Source organism: Emys orbicularis, chromosome 19 (assembly GCF_028017835.1).
Source record: "Emys orbicularis isolate rEmyOrb1 chromosome 19, rEmyOrb1.hap1, whole genome shotgun sequence".
NCBI lineage: Eukaryota > Metazoa > Chordata > Testudines > Emydidae > Emys > Emys orbicularis.
Window position 1 is genome coordinate 17,740,312 of NC_088701.1, and position 16,356 is coordinate 17,756,667.

At 38.2% G+C, this 16,356-nt stretch overlaps 1 protein-coding gene across 1 annotated transcript; it reads right to left on the reverse strand.

The window, feature by feature from the left end:
• Positions 1 to 6,490: 6,490 nt before the first annotated feature.
• HOXC9 (homeobox C9) lies at positions 6,491 to 8,946 on the reverse strand. The gene is made up of 2 exons (XM_065419430.1): positions 8,409 to 8,946; positions 6,491 to 6,735 (listed from the first exon to the last, which is right to left on the reverse strand). The coding sequence occupies exons 1-2, from the start codon at positions 8,944 to 8,946 to the stop codon at positions 6,491 to 6,493; spliced, it is 783 nt and encodes a 260-aa protein (XP_065275502.1).
• Positions 8,947 to 16,356: the final 7,410 nt, after the last annotated feature.

Sequence of the window (16,356 nt, forward strand, 5' to 3'; positions counted from 1 at the left end):
GACTTTCGCATGAAAAAAAAAAGTCTTTAATTCTAAGAGATGAGTGCTAGGCTCTCCCTGGACTGTATAAAGTCCTGAGTTTAGTGGCTTTTTTTTTTATGAGCTCTCAAAGACGTTTCATAGTGCCTGAGTGTGTATACGGCTGCTTTACGCCTCTTAATGCTCTTGACTTCTCTTGTATCTGTCGGTAGGTAGAGCTCTCTCTCAGTTTGTCTGTAAGTTGCTCCTTCCCTTTAACACCATAGGCAAATTCCTCAAAATCCCGATGGTGTGGCGCTTTCACACGCGATTTGTACTCATCACTCTTCTACACCAAGACAGGCTAGAAAGAAAATGACAAGGATTTGGGGGGTCTTGAAGGGGGTGAAGGGTACGTGGAAAAACCAGCCTTCAGAGGGGAAGGGGGAAAAACATATCTAATGAATGAAGGAGGGTTATGAAAGGTGCGCATTAATATCTTTAGGTGCTTTTTTGCAAGCGAGCCTCTTCACTTATCTCAGCAAATACATGCGCCAGCGAGGTCAATTTAGGTAACCTCAACAGGTAAAAGAAACGCCAGCCAGACCAATTCGGTGTCAATAGAAATATTATTTTCGTGGCGATATTTTGATGGGGTTTAAAGACAAACAGGAAACCAACTGAGTGTTGGTTACGTATTTACAGCGAGGTTTTCGTCTCTTCTCTTCTGACACTACGTCTGTGGGGTTATGAGTCGGCACCCTATTCAGCTCACTGGCATCCCTTCTTCCTATTTTTGTTGTTGTTGTTTGTTGTTGAAAAATCGAAATGGAACAAACAAACAGAACAAAAAGAGAAGCTGCCCCTATAGGAGACAATTGGTTTGATTGGTTGGTTATTGTTGCCCTATTTTAAAAATAAATAAATAAATGAATGAAGAGTCTGGGATTTTTTTTTCCTCTTCCTTTTGGACCAACCATTGAAAACCCACCGCTGAAAATAACAGGAAAGCATCATGTCAAGGAAATAAAGTAAACAATGCATTTAAGAAAGCTACTTTTGAAGAAAGAGAGGGAAAATGGGACAGAAAGTATGAACTCTCTTTTGTGTGGGTGTCTGTGTGTGTGTGTGGGTGTCTCTGTGTGTGTGTGTGGTTAGGGTTGCCTTTAAAAATCGACATGTTTCTGAATCACAGACAGTTGTTTCCATGTTTTAATTTTGCAGATGCTGCTAAAGCACCTATTTCCCCCTCTAGTTTCCCTTCACTATAAATGACCATTCATTGAAACCTTTCACTTGAGACACTTCATTTTATGATAGCATTAAGGAACTCAGACCATTAAATATAGGATAAGCCAGCAGTCTTCCTCTTAAAATTTTGAGGGGAAAAAGGTTTGCAAATTAATCCTTCCTGTGCTGTCCTGCAGCTTTTTAAAAGTGAAAAAATCAAAGTCACGTCTATAAATTATGGAGTGATATTAACTGTCAGCGTTTTCCCTTCAAATATTTCCAGTGATCGCTTCAAATTTCCCCCCTATGTTCTTTCTGAAAATGCGAGTTAATTAATTTCAGAAAAGACCTAAGAAATGCCAACTGTTCTGAAGTGTGGAAGAGTGAAATACATTTTAACCCAAACTTACGAAGATATTTCCAGGGTTCCAATTCTTCATTTTAGTGGCATGAACTAGTTAAAATATCTGGCGAGACTGGCATTTAGGTGTATTTTTTTTTAAGCAGATATATTTTCAGGAGGGAGAAAACAAAACAACCCCTTCCCATGTCTATAGGTGTCCCCAAATAAAACAAATGATTGTATTTTCTCTTTCAAAAAGCTTCACAAATTGGAATTTTTTTTTCAAATATACATATATATACGGAGAGCAATTTTCCAACCATATCGTAGGTTATGACTGAAATGAAAAGATACGTGTACGGTGAGCAAATATTATCCACACATTAAAAATAATTATAAACAGGGTAGAATTAGCATGTCGAATTTTACATGAGAAAATGTTATGTCTCATTAAACCCCTAAAAACAATTTAAAGGGGGAAATAAGCACCTGGGGATATAAACGCCTTAATTAGCAGCTAATAGTCAATGTAACCATTTTACAGGGATATGATCAACCTAATTCCTACTTTTAAATACCCAATAACTAAACATTCTATACATGGCGGTGGATTTATATTTAATGACTGAGAATTCAGATAGTCTCTTCTTGAAATTAAATTCTGTGACTGAAACATTAGCTGCATTTTTAGCCGAATGTGCATTTGTGTGATACCTAAAGATACACTAAATAATGCAGACTATTTATCGAGCCGTATGAGGGCTTAACAATAAATGTTTACCTTCAAGGTCCATGCAAAAAACATTCTCATTAAATCAGTTATGTGCAACTCTCAGATCTTCCTAAAAATGTCTTGACATTTACGGTCCAGGGAAAGTACTGTTCTTTGTCTACAGTTTTTTTGGTTTGTGTGTGTGTGCCGCCACGCTTCGGAATGTAGCTTTATAAATTTGTCTGTATTGTAGGATTAGATTTTTTTTATTGTATTTGTCATAGGTGCGAGTTAATGTTCTGATCTTACTACCAAAAAAAATGTTACGGCTTCATTTTTTTTCAGAAACATATTCTTGAAAAGGTGTAACTTGTGTTAGCTTTAATAAAGAAAAAGACTTCAACAAAACAGCTTTCTCCGCAAGCATTTTATATATTTACTAGTTGATGCTGGACTGAGGGGCTCTGTGTCTCATCAGATATAATTAACTGATATTTTTTTAAAATCTATTTATTGAAAGACTATTTTACCTAAGAATCAGAGCTTTGCTACCACCTTGACAGTTTCTAATGTGTTTGCTTTTCCGATACACATTATAAGCTAATTTACAAGTCATAGGTGAGGGAATTTATACATATTTGTTTTGATTTGTTTTTCTTACAACCTTTTAGAGGCCTAAAGGTGTAATAGGATGCGTTGTAACTTAATGGGCCAAACGACTTCTAATATTGAACAACAGCGCCATCTTGCGTTTTCTTTACCCAAGCTAGAGCGAGAGAGAAAAAGAGGGAGGGAGGGAGGGAGAGGGAGAGAGAGAGAAATCCCTCTGTCAAAAAGGAAAAGGAGCGGTTTCTTCAGCATCTAAATCAGATTTTATATATATATCTATATATATAGATATATATAATCTGATTTAGATATATATATATATAGATATATATATAAAGCCAAAGAAAACTGTATGATTGACTAAACTGTGAAGTGGCTATGGGTATACTGAGCTTATCAGAAGGCATTTTATAACCAATAATTACACGAATTACTGATTTGCCAGAGAGCTTGATATGACGCCTTAGCAATATAATGAGATAGTGATTGTTTCTTCATAAACAAGAGGGTAGTATTTTTGCACAAATTATTTCTGTTTCTTCTTTTTCTGCTAAGGAACTTATAAAAAAGCACAACGTGTATGCACACTGACAAACAAACGCAGCAGCTTACCATCTCTCTCCTTCAACCTTCAGTGCTTTTATCAGTTTTAATTTAGGGTGGTATTTTCCCCCCCTGAGCCAAGGGGGTCTGTTGTTTGTAGTTTGTAGACAAAACATTCCAATAATCCGGTTTCAAAGAGAAAAGCACCCACCTTATTTAAACCATAAAACAATTAAACCCAGACGTCTAGCCAGTTCTGTGGTCCTGTTTTGTTCAATTCTATTCAGCACACATAGCAGTGACACAAACAGAGCTGTAAAACTGGCTTTCCCCCCCCCTGCGGAAATGTACCTATGGACAGCTTTCAAAGCTGTAGTATCCTGTCTTTTTTGTGTGCGTTACAAAAGGGCCATCTTTAAACGAAGCAGGAATAGATATACACAGAGTTGCAAACCATATGCCCAAGGAAGATCCTCCATTTGAGGATTATTGTTACATTCATGACCAGCAATACTCACCGCAAGGTTCTGAAAATGTGCTTCTCTCTCTCTTTTTTTAAGTCACGTTGCATCTTTTCTTTTTCTTATCGAAAGGGTAAGACTCTCCAATTGCAGAGCATTTCAATGCCTGCTCAGTTATTATTCCCCACTATCACCCAACGGCCAAGTGACACTTAAAATTATGGGGCAACTCTGCAGTTAAGAGCCTTGCACATGAACTGTAACTGCAGCAGGATTTAAAACAAAACAGCCCATCACCAACAAAAGAAAACCCTCGACGGAGACAAAAGGGGCCATATCCCTTCGTGCCCATAAGCTCCAATGGGACTTGTGCCGGAGTAAAGACTGCAGGATGGGCTGGGGGGAGGGTAAACGACCTATGGTCTCTTTGGAAATGAGATCGGGTTGAATGGGGGGGGGGGGGTTCAAAACTGAGACGCATGGATCATTTCTTTTCAACGTTAATAAAAGCGTTTCATTACATAGGCACCAGAGAGGTGGGCCCGAAGCTGATTTAAAAGTCCCATCCAAAGTGGGAACTTTTCCAATATAAGGGGTGAACTTTCTCCATTGCAAACATGAGGTGGCCAATCCATTTTGAAATCCGAACAGTGGTTTGTTTGTTTTTAATCGAGTTCACGCGGACGGATTTAGAAGGGGGAGGAGAACGGGAAAAAATACACGAAATGACAGGACTATTTTTGGTTGGGTTGGACTGGATTCAGTTGTGGTGGTTGTTGTGTTGTTTTTTGGGTTTTTTGGCCCATCATTCTTGGCGTTGCTAAAATGCCCTTTAACCTGCACATTTCAGTGGGCTCCTTAGGACGTTCCGAACATAAAGAGCAGGGGACTTGGGCTCTGAATGAACTGAGCTGTTAGCTTCCACTGTGTCCAGGATGTTGCTCAAGCTGAGGTACTGTGGTGGACCCATACCACCTTAAAAAAAAAGCCACGGTGCCATAAAAGCGAGAGTACAAATCAATAAACGGGGGGGAAACCTCAAAACGTTAAGAAAGAAATATTAAAGGGCAATATTTTATAAGATCAGTGGGTAATGGCTTCCAGATTTTTTATTTCGGAGAAGGCTGAGAAGCCAAGGCGACAAGCATATCCTACTACCTCGCTCTGCTTTTGATTAGAAAGATTAGAACCCTGCTCTCCTCATTTCATTAAAGAAAGGCTCCTTATAACAAGTTTGGATGATTAAGCATCCCCCGCTGATCATTTTTTATACTTTCTCCCCCCCCCCCTTGTCTCTCTTTGAGCAGCCTCTGAGAACCCATCAATTTATACCTCAAGCTAAAAATGTATTGTGACAGCCTGTTCTCGCCCAGCTGGGCCACTTAAAATTGTCACCAACCGCTACAACAACAGAAACTTCCTACCCATTTTAGACTGGTAGCACTGGTCCCTACCTACCACAGCAGACAAGCCAGACCTCTGTACAGAAAGAAAGGGAGGCGGGAGGGTGAGGGGGGGGGAACGTATTTCATTTAGACCGAAAAATTCTCTCCCCCCCCACACACACACATTTTCTTGTTTTCTTACTTTTTTTTTAACATTCCACCCCAATCGATTATATTTTACTTTGCAACATAACGTCCGCTGAGGTGCAAGGAGTTGAAGAAACCTACAAGCCGTGGCATCTCATTGATAACGCAGAATAGTTGCAATAAAGGCGGATGTCAAACAGAGGAATGTTGCCGCAAGCACCCCTTTCCAGCATACATATTTAATCTTTTACATATACTTCGATTGCCCGGGGTCATAAATTACTACAATTAATTATCCAAACCTAAAAATTTATGGCACGTATAACCCTTACCTAAACGCATTTTATGATTATACTATTAAATACAAAATGTTGTGAGCGGAAGCAGCGTCCTTTCTTTCCACCCATCTTCATTTGCTTCCTGTAATAAGGTATATTTCAAATTCCATTTCAACAGACTGCGATTTTTATCAGTGCTAAATTCACTGGTGCAAGGAGGGTGTCTCCTTTAAGAATCCCAACATAGTTTTGAATACCATTGAAAAATAAACTCTGGTTGTTGTTTCTCAAGTGGAGTTTAAATAAAAGACACCTGCATGATAAGGTTTTTTTTTCCTTCTTTTTTTTTTCTTTTTGTAACGTTAAGTATATATTTACATAGAGCTGTTCTACTATAGCAAACATAACAATATTACAGAACGGGTCTGAGACAGGAATAAAATACACAAATAAGTACACCAGACCAACACTATGACAGAACATTTTGAGCCTTTTTTCTCATTTTCTTTTGTACAAAATATGCACTCACAAAGTCATGAAATTAAAAAAATAAAACACTGGATAAGTTTAACTTACGAAATAAAATACTAAAAAAAAAATTCAAGTACTTTTCTTTTTTGTTTTCTGAAAAGGACAAAAAAAATCATTTTATTTTAGTTGCATTTTATAAAAGCATGGTGCTCCCAAACGCTTGGCTGTGTTTAACTAATTCTAAACACTGATCAGCACATTCAAAGTCAGAAACATTTCGAACCAAAGAAACAGCTTTTCCTTCCTCCCTCCCCTCTCCTCCTTTCTCTTGCATTGATTTGACTTTGCCAACTTTATTGCTGTTCTTTATCGGTTTTTTCTTTATTCATTTTCTTCATTTTCATTCTCCTGTTCTGAAACCAGATTTTGACTTGGCGTTCAGTGAGATTAAGAACTCTGGCTACTTCGTACCTCCGGTCCCGTGTGAGGTACATATTGAATAAAAACTCTTTTTCCAGTTCCAGGGTCTGATACTTTGTATAAGGACATCTTTTCTTCCTTGTGGAACGTGCGTGAATCCAATTTGCGACGGGATTGCCTGAGAGAGAAGATTTTTTAAAAAATATCATTAATTTCAACAGCTGGCTTCCCCTCTCCTCACACCCAGATTATTATTTTTTAAATAAACTTGTTTAATTAGGAAGTAGGTAAATATTTTAAAGTGACCTTCAGAAGGCATGAATGTGTTTATTTTTGGAGGGGGGGCATTTCCTTTCCTTTTACTATTGCTCTCAGATAAAAGTTTCAGTAAATAAAACCGTAGCAATGGGTTTAAAATAATAATCATCCCCTAGCAGGAGTAATCTAAGAACATAGTCATAAAAAGTAAAAATTCCCACCATTTTATAGGCCCATAAACTCTCTTTACAGCCTCTGCTCTCCAATACCTTCTCTATAACCAGACCAGTCCTGGAATGACTAGCTTTTTTTTTTTTTTTTTTTTTTTTTAATATCTGGAGGATGCCACAGAATAAATCCATTGGCTCCAAAAAATACAGTCTTCAAGCCTAAAAGACCTTTCTCTCTGCTGCCCCATCCCCACTTTGTTAGAACGAAAAAAATACACTGTTTTATCGTTAGAATCATCTCCTTGATCCAACCGTAGGCTTTTTATAGAGCCATCTACCAGCAAAGGAGAATGTTTCCCCTGATCCTACTACTTGTTTTATCACAGACTTACTTTATATAGTCACATATGGATACTTATATCTATGAATGCATACATATAGAGGTACATATGGGGATACATCGACACCCACAGACTCACAATTTATAATTTATAAATCACCATTTCATCAGATTGTTAGGCCAGAAGTCTTAATAAACACATGGCATGCTTGTGTATGTGTGTGTGTGTGTACATGTGTGTGTGTACAGGCATACACACTCACAGACTTAACTGGATGTTTATTCTAGTTCCACTAGATTTGGAATCACACTTTATTTTGCTTTCTGTGCGTTGCCTTTATGCACTCATTATACTGTCAGAAGCAACTATCTGCATTTAAGAGACATATGGTCATTCTGAGATGAACATTTTAGAGTGGAAAAGACCGGTTACATTTGTAGTGGTGCAAGGGGCATCTGGCTGATCAGATCCCCTACAGTGCTCAAGTTTTTTGCACTAAAGAAGATGGGCTTTTTTTCAAGTGTTAGGTCCAATATCCTGCCTAAAGCTGCTTTTCGCCTTTATCTATCCCCATAGATTCTGTATGCCTTTGCCTCCCATAATCCACACTCCTTAACACTTTTCTCAGGGCAACCACCTTTCCATTTCTTCCCACATGTTTGGAGTATTTTATGAATAATTACATAGGTAGGCATTTTTAAAGACATGTATATACCTCTCTCTATTTATCCCTGGGTGTTTTTCTCCCCACCCCACACACCCAAATCACTGAATTAACTCTTACTAGAAGGGACTCTTTTTGACTGAAAGTGGAAATATCTGAGAGGCAGGAGCTTTGGTGCGGAGGCTGGGTTATGAATATTTTACCAAAGAAACAAATCGATTCCCCCCTATCGTTTTTAAATAAAATGAAAATGAAACTACTTTGTCCTGAGGTTAGACTAGGGGAATTTTTAAACCCAGGTCTTCCTGTATATCTGGAGTTTTAGGACAGGGCCCTCTAAGGTAATTTCATTTTATTGAGTACTGTACTAGAGGCTGTAATGCCTCCCCGGTTGTAAACAAGAATGACTTCAACTTACTAGGGTCTAATTCGTTCTTTTCTTCTTTGTGTTTGCTCGAAGCGACTGCCTCCGATTCCGGAGAGGGTATAGTCTGCGGAGTTCGGTCTCTGAGATCACCCGGGGATCCGTACATGTAATCCGGATAACTACGCCCGTCCACCGGGCCACATTCCGCCCTTCGGCCGGGGAAAGCGTCCGGCTTGAGCCCGTAATGCCTGCTGCTGGGTGGGAAGCCAGGGAAGGACACAGCGCCTGAGATGGGTTCCAACCAAGTGCGCATATACCTGGTGTCAGCCCCAATGTGAGGCTGGTGGGTATACGGATGGTAAACCACAGAAGACTGAGAATGCACGGGAGCCCATGAAGTAGTAAAAACGGCCGGTTTAGGGGCAAAACTGCAGGATGGAAAATCGGCACAGTCCGGTACTAATCCTGAAGGTCTAGCTGCTGCAGGGTGAGAGCCAGTGGCTGGGAACCTTGATGCCAAGAGCTCTTCATTTTCATGACTTATCAAGGAATCTACATAATAGTTGCTTATGGGACCAGAAGCCGACATGTTCCCCCCTCTTTTACATTCATAAGATTATTGTATGAACTGTATGTGTACTTTTTATCTTCTCATAGAACAATCAGGGCAGGTAATTATTTTTTCAGCCTTTCCCAGTTTGCTATTGGCTCTCAGCTCTCACGTGATTGTATTTACCCAAAAATACAGTGTGGATCAATCCGCAGGTCTTTTTTTTTTTTTTAAATAGAGACTATGCGACCTGGCTTTTCATAAAACTCTTGAAATAATGCAGATATTAGGAGCAATGCCTTTTGCATTTCATTAGCCAGAGGTGGCTATGTCTGGCATAAAAAGCTGTCCTGCTAGTGAGCCTATAAGGTATGTGTGTAAGGTATCCCAGGAACTATTTCTTGACGTAATTTGTCTCTGTCTGTCCTTTGCTTCTGCAGCTTGTATTCTATAATGGATACATTAAATTGAATATCAGTAAAAAGGGACTGGTTCAAAGTGTAATAGAGGTGTGCTTCCCATCATACTTCAGCACCACCCAAGGAAGGATCTGATTTTAGCCTAAAAATAAATGGACTTTTTGTCATCTGTTACAGGGAAATATAGTCGTCAAGCCTGCTTTAGGGCAAGAAATCTGTTGGTCACATGCATATCTATTTTTTAATAACTGTCTTCTGGAGTGGAAAGGATAACCTTGTAAAACATGAATGGAAAATAATAACACCACCACCACCCCCTCCCCAAAAAAGACAGCGTTTGCAGATTCCCTCTGAATTGTTCGCCTAGTAGCCGTGGATGTTTTTATGTCCTTCAATAAAATTTTTACGAGGATCATTTGATTGTTCATAAATGTGTCTTTCATTAAATAAAACTGTAAGAGTGAATTTCGGCTATAAGGCGTAGCTGGGAATGGGAAAACCTTCTGAATATTTACAGCAAGCAACAATGGACACTTGACACTTATATTATTATTATTTTAATGTATGGAAACTTTTTTTTTTTTGCCAAATCGATTGAAATAGTTTGGGTTCTGTTTTTTGTTTTAAATTCTTAACATTCGGTCTGCATTTTGAAAGAAATAACCTTCCCTTTGTAGAGAAAGGCAGGTAGGTAAATAGATCACGCCCATTGGATTCTGGAAGAATGGAGTTAGTTGATTTCTCTGGAAGAGGAGGATAAGAATAACCTACACAGAATAGCCACTTATTTTTTTTAAAAAAGAAACAAAAATGGGGATTATCTAGTGCTGAGAAGGGCAATTCATCACTTCGAATTTCATAGTAACTGGAGTGGGATGAAGGTGAATGCTCAAAATTTTGCAAGAACAAGAAAAGTGGAGTCTCAGAATGTTATGGTGGTTTCTCGCAGAGCGAGACAGATAGACAAGGAGAGATAGAGAAAGAGAGAAAGACAGGGGCATATGCCCGTTAGTGATTCAGCATGCACCAGTGACATACATTATGGACAGTGTATGTAAGTCCCGTGAACACATATGACATGAATGCTTTTCCTCCCAGTATGTAACATAGGAAATTCGAGCATGAAGAAAAAGCAGATGGCTACAGATACATGCCTAAATATGAATTAATATATGATGTTGCTTAAAAAGCCCCCAGCCCCTAGAAACTTACAGCCCATGTTTCAGCTGAGAAAAGATTAAGACTGCACCTTAATTCCAAAGTTCTTAATAAATATGCACAAGTCTGTCCTAGTTTCTGTTAGAAATTTATTTAATTCTATCAAAGGACCACTTTAAATAGAAATTGATCTCTCTGTGTGTATGAAAATCCAAATTCGGACAGAGTCTATGAAATCTGAAGTCATCATCTCGTTCTCTCTCAGAATTTATTCTCATTCCGTTTTAGATCCTATGCTTTATGTGAGTCCTTAAAGGGAAATATTCCTATAGGAGTATAATGTCCCCTTTGGCCTCTATTGAGTTCAATTTATTTGTCAATCAAAAGTCTCTAGTGACGGTTGTTTTTATGTTCATGTGGGAAAAAAATTATACTCATCATTCTTTCTCTATTTCCATTTTTGTTGAATACTCACTATGTAAGATTGCTAAGATGCTGTGATGTAAAAACGTGGATGTGTAAAGGAATCTTGTCTTTGGTACATGGCTGAATTATTGTAAATGGAGCTTTACAAAAGAATGGTTGGCTCTGGACATATATGCAGAAAGAAAGAGAGAGAGAGAGGACTTTATATACAGAGGGAGATATAGAGAAGAGCAGTGAGTGCAAAGGAGGACTAGTGGAAAAATGGTGGTGGGGGGGAAATGACAAAATATACAATATATGAAATACATAACGAGCAGAGATTATAAAAACACAGGGTTTAAATAAGTAAAAACAGTTCTTGTAACCTTAACACAAGCAGACAAGGTCACTAATTTAGTTGTGAATGGTGTATTTCTAGTGTTACACAAAGGAAAACATTGCTGGCCAAGATTTCTTTTATTTACACGGAAACTTTCATTAAATAGAATTGTTTACTCTCCATAGAGCTGCATAGGATTTTCTTTTTTTAAGAATCATAACGTTTGCAGTACCAGCCTATTTCATTCAAGGAGCAGCATGCTTTGAGAAATTACCCAGTTCAAAACAGAGAGAGGCAGCTCATCTTAAAGTAAAATAAAAGCATGGCTTAGCATAATATTATCAGAACATTTAGCTGTGTAATTGCATAACATAACTCTGAGTCTGTAGCGAAGTAAAATAATGTTCATTTATGTTTTTGTCTACATCAAACCTTCTACGTGGATAAGCGTAAGGTTTCATGAATAAAGTCGAGTCGCAATGCAGGGCAAATGAATACATATTTGGAAATATACTTATTTTAGGGAGTAGTCTTTCCAACCGGAGGTAAACGTTAGAATTAAAATCAGGTTTGCTCCACAATCAATACCAACAAGGTTATCTTGCAACATTTGTGAACGCTCTAGATAGACTCTAAGCAGATATGATTCTGTTTCCATAAATGCCTCGCTACTTGTTTAATGGAAGATTACCTCTACTGAAATGATGTTGAACTATCATTTCTCATGTAGGCTGTCTAATATCTCTTCCTCCTCCACTCCCCATTATTCTGAAAGCAAAAACTTCTGTGCATTTAACAAAACCAACACATCACTGCAAAACATAAACAATATCAAATTTTGGGGGGAAATACAACAAAAATCATGTAGATTTGTAATTGTGACGTTAAAAAAGCGAACGCCATTGTTTATTTTATTGATCACCGTCTTGACACATTTAGTTTTGACACCTTTTGGAGCGAAATTATTTCCAGTCACTTTGGTCCCTTGTGTGTGTGTGTGTGTGTGTGTGTGTGTGCGTGTGTGTGTGTGCGCGCATCAGATAAGCGTGTGCAGTTTGCAGAAATCCATTCCTTCTCTGTTTTGATTGCACATAACTGCAGACCTTTATTCCCTCAATCTTGTAGTTTCGCTTTGATAATCTTTCCCTGATTTCAAGGAGATGCAAAAGAAAAAAAGCCCAGGACCGTGTCTTTTCAGCTCTGTGACACTGCAATTTTTTTTAAAAAAACTGAACAAACTAGCGGTATCAAAGGCTAGTTTGGAGTCCCACAGCAATTGGAAATAAATAAATAAATAAATGCACAAGTCCCACCACCTCCTTGTGGCAATTCAAGGCCTGAAGAACACTAGGCAGCGCTCCACACAGGGATCCAGTGCAGCTGTCCGGATTTGCACCCTGAAGCTGTGTGGAAGATGAAAGCGGTGCTCTTTATAAATAGCAATAGCAACTCTCTATGGGTTACTGGCTACCAGAGGAAGACATTCAAGAAGGGGTTTGATCGACAAACTCCAGTGAGGGCCTTGGGATTAGCAGACAACACTCCACCCTTGACAGGCAGACAAACAGCGACTCCAAAAACGCATTCCCCGCTTCCACTTGGTTCAATTAACACTGTCAAGTTCGTATTAATAATCTACTTTTCCCTTCTGGTTAACCCCTGCACGCACGCACACACACACACACACACACACACACACACACACACACACACATCCTGCATCGAAGCAATCTGAAGCCGTGCTGTGTTATCTCTTCATAAACAAAACGAAACTAACCATACAGACAGCACTAATTTACACAGGAGCAGTGAATATCTCTTTGATTTTAATCCCTCAACAGAATAAAGTTCATCTCCCACCCCGCATGTCTTTCTCTTGTTATATTTTTTCCTTGTCCTTCATTCTTTTCGCCTCTCCAAATTTTTTCTTTCTTTCTTTTGTTCTTTTACACCCTCCCCCTTTCTCTTATGAAAAAAGAGTACACAATGGGTTGGATTGCATGAATGTAGAGCAGACTGTCTGAAGTCAGTAGAAAATATCTCCTGATCTCCTACATGTCTTTTATTTTTCATGTTTACCTTTTTAAAGCCACTCAATGAAAAGGAAAGGCCAATTTCAGCAAACTATTACTGGTGGATCCCATAGCAATGCAGCTAGCTGTTGTTTTGTTTTCCAATTTTCTTTGGCTCCTTTCATATCATATTTCCTCGGGTTTTTTTAACATGTTGGACAGAAAGGATCTTCAAAACAACAGATTACTGATGAGACTTGTCTAAAGGTGCCTTTATATGGACATAATATTTAAATTGAACCCAAAATGAAGGGAGGAAAGGGGAACAGGTAAATAAAATGAGCATTCAGTTTAAAAATTACTCTAGAGAAGTTTTTACCTGTTTAAGTGTTCCTACACACACAAACACACACCGCTTTGTTGCTAAGAATTTTGTTAGAAGTTATGACTTTGGATTCCAGACTCCTTAGTGTCAGAAGGTAGGGGTAATAGACAATAAATTCCGAAGCGCAATTAAAGCCCAGGACCAATTTATTTAACTGTGTTATGGTGTCTTTCCAAAATTTCAGGTTTCCACTAGATGAATCCCATTAAAAACATTCACAGATGGAAGCTTGTCTAGAGCAACCGAAGGGGGAAAAAATCTTTAAATTACACTAAATGCTAATCTCCAAGGCATATTAGGTTATCTTGGTTTGGGGTGTGATATGAAGTACAGGTCAACCAAAGGGGAGGGGGAACATTTCAAAAAGAAGTAAATTAAAAGAACAGCAGGAAAACAAGCCTGAACCCAAAGAGTAAAACTGTATACTGCCTGAAGAAACATATTTCTATACGTCTCCTTCTACATTTATTATGTTTCTGTCAGACACCCTGTAATTAGCATAAATAACTATAGTTCCAAGCAGCAACTTTTGTCTGCAAATTCTATGGTTTAGGCTGCACAGTTGCACTCCAGATAGAATGAAGGAAAATCCAAGGTGTTACGATGACACAAACCGGACAATAACTTCACTCTATTTATTAAAAAGGGGGTGTTTCAGCTGAAGGCGATGGCTTGTATCTGAATATAAACCACTGGAGCTCTGGGCCTTGTTTAATTATACCTGCCTTGACCATACCAACCTACCTCTTAACCTGTCTTGCTCTACAACAGAGTGAACTTTCTTTAAAAATAAATCAAACACCACATATTCCTCCCCCCCCCACACCCCACTCCTCACACACACACACACATAGCCTTGATTTGATTCTGTTAATCATTTGTAAAGATCATCTGCACACCCCAAGAGCTGGTTAAATAACATGGTGACTGTGTGAGAATCCAAGACACCTAAGCATAACAGCCCTTAACAGAGGGATTTGTTAGTATTCAGAAAATTCTAGACAGCCGCTCCAGATGATTTTTCAAACATACCACAGGCACGTATCTTAGTGAAAGCTAAGCTTTCAATGCAATTTCCCAAGCTCAGGCGAGGCAAACGGCTAACTGAAACAAGGAGGGATTAAAAATATATATCTGCACTTCTTGAACTGCAGCAAAATGGAGGAGTCTATAACCAAACCCTAGCCTCCCTGTTACGAATTTACAAGCTCCTACTAACTTCTAAATATATTTTTCTTCCCCAGGAGGTATTTTCTTAAAGCACCACAAAATCACCAGAAGCAGCAAAGAATAAAACACATAGGAACCCGTAGAGACACACAGACAAAGCCTTCAGGTTTTAAAATTACACCTGCTGGGGAAAGAGCATTATATAAACATAGGCAAGAAAAATGATACAATCGCGCATATAGTAATATTGCTAATATTTTACCCTGATAATAACAGCATCAGAAAGTGCGTGCATGTTTAGCCACAAAGCAAACAAAATTATATGAAGTGAGATGAACGCGAACAGCGTGGTGTCTTTTTGACTACCCATGTTTTTTACATAAAAATAAGGAAAATGTACACAACATTGTTAAAGCCAATAAATTCACATCCTCATGCCTTCTGATCTAATATCATAATTAAAAAAACAGTAGGGGAGGTTTTAACTTTTATTGCGTTTCTGGAGTTGTGTTGCTAAACATATATTAACTTCAGGCTTCTATTTCTCTACAGGGATGTAGTCTTTGGTATAAAATCAATCTTAATATCTACAGAATAGATATTTTTTCTTGTACATGCTGTTAGAAGAAAGGGATAAACATCTGCAAATTGTTAATACAGAAAAGGCGAAATGGTATGTATATATATATATACATATATATATATAATGAATCTTTTAAATCATTCAATTATCACAGCACTAATGTCAAATAATTACACTTAAAACGAGCAATAATCAGCCTTTTCCCTGTTGAAATATTAATTTACAGTACCACAAAGGAGATTTTTATTAGTTTGTTTTTTACAACTTGCATATTAAATTTTTCAAACCTGGTTCAACCTAGGTGTCCAACCCAAAAGTCGTTCTCCATGCAATACTGCTTTGAACCAAATCCAGAGCTATGATGCCCTTTCCACACTTTAAAAAGATCATATTTAATACCGCAGACAAAGAAAAACGATACGTTTTAAAACTGTTGGCTTAGGACTATACATTTACTTCTTTTCACGTGCTTTTTTGTCTGATCTGAGCTACAATATTAACATTAAATGTCTCTCCTAGGTAGAAGAGACATTTCTGTTTCTACAATCGAAATGTATTGTTTGTACCGAAAGTTTGTTACGGAACTGTTAAGCATAAAGTTAGAGTAGGACGCAAACACAGAAATGTTACAATACAAGAAAAATATATATATACTGCCCTTTCTCCCCCGCAAAAATCTGAACCCGATGTAAGAAAAAGAATGGACTCTGAGATTTTGCACACCCAAAACAGTCATAGTGGTCTTATCATTATACTTTTCCCACAACAAAACTTCCCCCCCCCCTCTATAATATCAACACAACGTGGACTGGGAATTTCTTTTATAATAACACAACACACAATATCTGAAGATTCACTTCTACTGTCTCAGCCCCTTTTCTCTAATTATTTTGTCTCCTTTTTCTTCTCCTTATTCCTATCTGTCATTGGTATTCTTGAGGAGGAAACACACACGCACAAATACACACATGTATTAT

Bases quoted from the DNA above. Each gene is read 5' to 3' on its own strand.
- HOXC9 (XM_065419430.1), bottom strand. From the start codon at position 8,946: ATGTCGGCTTCTGGTCCCATAAGCAACTATTATGTAGATTCCTTGATA. The intron at 6,736-8,408 runs GTAAGTTGAAGT...CTTCTCTCTCAG, and splicing joins AAAGAACGAATTAGACCCTA to GCAATCCCGTCGCAAATTGG.